Source organism: Olea europaea, chromosome 15, assembly GCF_002742605.1.
Source record: "Olea europaea var. sylvestris chromosome 15, O_europaea_v1, whole genome shotgun sequence".
NCBI classification, from domain to species: Eukaryota; Viridiplantae; Streptophyta; class Magnoliopsida; order Lamiales; family Oleaceae; genus Olea; species Olea europaea.
This window is the reverse complement of record NC_036251.1, coordinates 26,474,855-26,479,823: the sequence shown is the minus strand read 5'-3', so window position 1 is coordinate 26,479,823 and position 4,969 is coordinate 26,474,855. Positions and strand designations below refer to the sequence as shown.

Genomic DNA, 4,969 nt, shown 5'->3' with positions numbered 1-4,969 from the left:
GCTGCAATCTTATTCTCTGTGTGGATCACCGTTGGAGACTGGACAATTGGACAGCTGTGGTGGCGAATCAAGGTTGATGGAACGAAAAGAAAAGCAAAAGGATTGCAGAATTTTTCAAAGGTACAATCCTTATCCCAATTTCTATCTAAACACAAAGGCGATTCTTGATGGGAATCGAAAATTATTTTAAATTCCGCTGTGTATGTATAAGTAGATTCCCAACACCATATTCCCTTGTCCAGTACATAAGAGCAAGAGCCACAATTTGCATCTCTCAACTGATCTAACACGGAAGCATTAGGGCCAAATGAAAAATTAAAATCAATACAGTCCGTCCCGAATGGCCATGGAAATAAGGAAGCCATGCTGTTTTCGCAAAAACGAGCCCATCCCGAATGGCCACTACTTCCGTATCCTCCATGCACGTGACCAGCCACCCCCGCACCATCTAAATCTCTAATCACTGTCACGATCCCCGCACCATCCAAATCTCTAATCAGCGTCACGATCGTCAAAAACCCGCACCATCTATATATGTATATTTTGCGTGAGCTGAATTTTTTAAGTCTCCTAAGATTTGTAAATAAGTTTTCTAATTTTGCATTGTCACAATTTATTAAAGGCCTTAAATTAATCTCTAATTTCGGATTCGGATACAAGAAATAACTGTTCAGCCCCTAATACCAAAAATCAGTTTTCTAAATTCAATTCCAATTACCGAAGCAGTAATACTAAACAAAAGTTGAATAGAATTACATTGCAGAGTTTGCAATCGTTAATTAACAGGGCAACATTGTAAAGAATATCACTGTCAAATTTGAGCCACTACGGCATTAGGATAACATTTTAAAAGAATAGCTGAAAGGAACAAGTCTTCGTCAACGACAAGACAAGACAAGACAAGACAAGACAACGAATTCGCCACTCAACTCATTTACTAAGCAGTACGTAGGGACCCTAAATTATCCATAATTGCATTTCAATTTAATTATATCAAACATATATAACTTTTAATCATTGTTATAATAATGTTTCTAACTTTTTTTAATAGCATTTTTATACTTAACGTTATGTTAATTAGTACATCTTATCCTTGATTATGATTTCCATATGAAAAGTCATGAAGAAGAACAAATAGACTTATTTGCTACTTGTAATTTTAAATAAATAAATAATTAATTATAATTAAATATTTGTGCAAAAACCCATCATTACGGAAATAAGCGATTTACTAAACATACACATATATATAGGTACACAATACTCGTGCCTGATACACAAATGACCCGTTTCATAAAGTAAAGCAATTATGTCCAATGTCACGTGTAATTGTTATAATGGTCGCAAATGACATGTTTGATAAATTTAATCATAAATAATAAACTGAATGTGTCTAATTTCGTTAAATAGTGTATACCAAATAGGAAAAAAAGAAAAGAAAAAGGAGTTCGAGGAAAGATCTTTGAATTTTATGGTATGAAGTGTGAACATGTACTTTGTTATATTACTACTTTCACACATTCATCCATGAAAGTGGAATAAGACACAATTTATCCACGTTTGAAGGGAGAATCGTGCAGTGAAATGAGTAAACTAAAGGTTCTCTCCGTTAAATTCCCTTCAATTATTAAGCATACGTTTGGGCCCCATTATTTGCCCATTTTTTCTTCTCAATTTCAGAATTTGTAGTCCCCACGCCTATATATCTTGATATTTGTCTTCACTTTTCGATAGATATTTTACTTAAATTTTCCAAACTGCCCTTAACATGTTCTCGTGGAGCATTGCATCAATTGCATTGTGTAGTTGAGGATAATTTTGTCCTCAATGATGGGAAATTGACGTATCACAAGCAACTACCTTTTCTAATTTTTTATTGATTCTAATAATGAGATTTGCAAAATAAAATGCCATTATAATGTGCTCCAAACCGGGCTAAAACATGAACTGCTCCTTTTCCCTCATCATTTTCATAACCATGGCTTTTTGCAACTTCTGGAGTAGTGTCTCTGTTTTTTTATATCTTACAATCCCACTCGCAGCTCCATTGTCCTTTAACTTCCCTACCATCAAACCTCCTGACACGAACATAAATGTCACAGGTGATGCGTATATCTCTCCACAAGGCCTTCAGCTCACGTCGAATAAGAACAATACGGCAGCAGCAAGGGCAGCAGGCCGTGCCACTTATATAAAACCCTTGCACCTCTGGGACAAATCTTCAGGTAACCTGACAGATTTCTATACTCATTTCTCTTTTGTTATTGATGCCAGTGCCAGTGCCAGTGACAGTGACGGTGCTTGCTCTGGGGCAGACGGACTCGCCTTTTTCTTGGCTCCTTTCGGTTCAAGCATACGTGGCGATTTGTCCGGTAGTGGGCTTGGCCTTGTTCAACGTGATAACCCAGAAAAAAAATCTGGTGATCCTTTTGTGGCAGTGGAGTTTGATACTTTTGGAAATGGATGGGATCCAGAGGGTTTACATGTAGGTATTGATATCAATTCACTGATTTCGGCAACCAATGTCACATGGTCGAACAACATCACTGAGGGGAAGGAAAACGAGGCTTGGATTAGTTATAATTCCACTTCGCAATATCTTAGTGTAAACTTCACAGGTCACAGGAGTAATCTGACCCAAAATGGTCGCCTTGGCTATACGGTAGATTTGACAAAATACTTACCTGAGCGGGTGAGTGTTGGCTTCTCAGCAGCTACAGGGCTTTGCTGGGAGAAGCATAACGTTAAGTCTTGGGACTTCAATTCAATGGTAACCAATAATCAAGGTCATACTTATACCGACAGTTATCAAGTGAACCCTGGGGAAAAGAAAACGAAGGGAGGATTAGTAATTGGTTTGACTGTTAGTCTGTCTGTTTTGGTCCCCATTTTGGTCTTGATTGGTTACAGTTTATGGAGGAACAAAAATAGGAAGGGAAAAATTGATGAACCTTCCTTAGATATAACAATGGACACGGAATTTGAAAGGGAATGTGGACCTAAGAAGTTTTCATATGGAGAATTGGTATGTGCAACGGACAATTTTGCTGACGAAAAAATGCTTGGAGAAGGAGGATTTGGTGGGGTTTATCTTGGGTATTTGAGAGATTCAAATTCATACGTTGCTGTGAAGAGAGTGTCAAAGGATTCAAAACAAGGGACGAGGGAGTACGCGTCAGAAGTGAAGATTATCAGCCGATTGAGGCACAGGAATCTTGTACAACTTCTTGGTTGGTGCCATGAGCAAAGAGAGCTACTACTTGTTTACGAATTCTTGCCAAATGGTAGCTTAGATTTACATCTGTTCAAGGGAAAATCTTTGTTGACCTGGGAAACAAGGTACAAAATTGCCAGAGGCCTGGCTTCAGCTTTGCTGTATCTACACGAAGAGTGGGAACAATGTGTGGTGCACAGGGACATAAAATCGAGTAATATTATGCTGGATTCGAGCTTCAATGCAAAACTTGGGGATTTTGGTTTGGCTAGACTTGTTGATCATGAAAAGGCATCACAAACAACTGTCTTAGCAGGCACTATGGGATATATGGCCCCTGAATATTTAATCTCTGGCAAGGCGAGCAAAGAATCAGATGTCTACAGCTTTGGAGTTGTTGCATTGGAAATCGCATGTGGAAGAAAACCCATTGATGTCAAGGCGCAGGAGAATCAAGTAAACATGGTGGAGTGGGTTTGGGACCTCTACGGAACCGGAGACCTACTTAAAGCAGCTGATCCAAAACTATGTGCAGATTATAACGAGCAGGAAATAGAATGCTTGATGATTGTCGGGCTTTGGTGTGCTCACCCTGATAACAGTCAGCGGCCATCAATAAAGGAAGCTATTCATGTCCTTAACTTTGAAGCTCAGTTGCCCCTTCTCCCATCAAAGTTGCCAGTGTTGACATATTTTGCTCCGCCACATGTGGTTACATCTTCGGTTTCACAATCCAGCAATGTCATTTCACTCCAGCCTTCAAGCTATGGTTACCATTCTAATGACTCAAATTTCACATCCTCTTCTGCTGCTTCTGCATCTGCATCCGCATCTGCATCTCTTCTGTAATCTGTAGACCAGATAAGAGTCTTTTATTGTGAATATGTTTTCAAAGTCTTCATAATTCAACTTCTTTGGTTTGTGAATGAAGGTGATATCGCGCTGAAAGACTCAATTTTTTTACGTTGTTACTGTTATCCGTATGAATCCTTATGCTGCCGGATTCTAATGCCCAAATTATCGACCGAATATATCTTCTTGCCATGCAAGTATTTTTGGGCAAGCCAACTCAAGTCTAGAATCTAACTCAACAGATTCTTATTTCCGCTGCATTTTATAAACTCTTATTCCATTCGTTGGCTCACTACATTATATTGTATTTAGAATTAATATAGGCGATCAAGTTTATAGTAAATTAAGGTAGGTTTAGGATATTGTTATCATTGTTTGGCAACTAACAATACACTATCTTATTTTATCGAGTCTAATGCCTGTTTGGCCCGAATTAAAATTTGATTTTAATCTAAATCAAAGTGAAACAATCAATATTATTTACATCTTTCAAGAGCCCTACAACTTTTCAACTATACTTTTCAAAAATTTCTATCACAATCTCCTAAAAATCTAATTTTAATCCCCACCGAACACTCTCACTTCACATTATTTTATCTAGTTGGCTTTAGAAAGTTCACATTAATCTACTTTATTCATTCGTGTATAGCATTATTAAACTAGTAATAATAACTCTAGCATGGTTTTTATATGGAATCTTATGCATGGAGGATTAATGCTTGTGGAGCGTGGCTCAAGGCTTGTTTGGCACGGCTCTTGCTTTTTGGAGAAGAATTTCTTGAGAAAATTACCATAGCTTCTTCGAAAGGTTCTTTTAGTCTCAAAAGCAGCATTTAATTTTTCAAAAGTCATGCCTAACAGACCTTAAATTATATATAAAAATTTTAAAGCAACACATTTAGA

The 4,969-nt window shown here is 37.7% G+C and overlaps 1 protein-coding gene across 1 annotated transcript; it reads left to right on the top strand.

Moving 5' to 3' along the window:
• The first annotated feature begins 1,900 nt into the window (after window positions 1-1,900).
• LOC111410682 (L-type lectin-domain containing receptor kinase IX.1-like) lies at window positions 1,901-4,177 on the top strand. The gene has a single exon (XM_023041146.1). It carries the CDS (start codon window positions 1,943-1,945, stop codon window positions 4,061-4,063), a length of 2,121 nt encoding a protein of 706 aa, XP_022896914.1. The 5' UTR covers window positions 1,901-1,942; the 3' UTR covers window positions 4,064-4,177.
• Window positions 4,178-4,969: the final 792 nt, after the last annotated feature.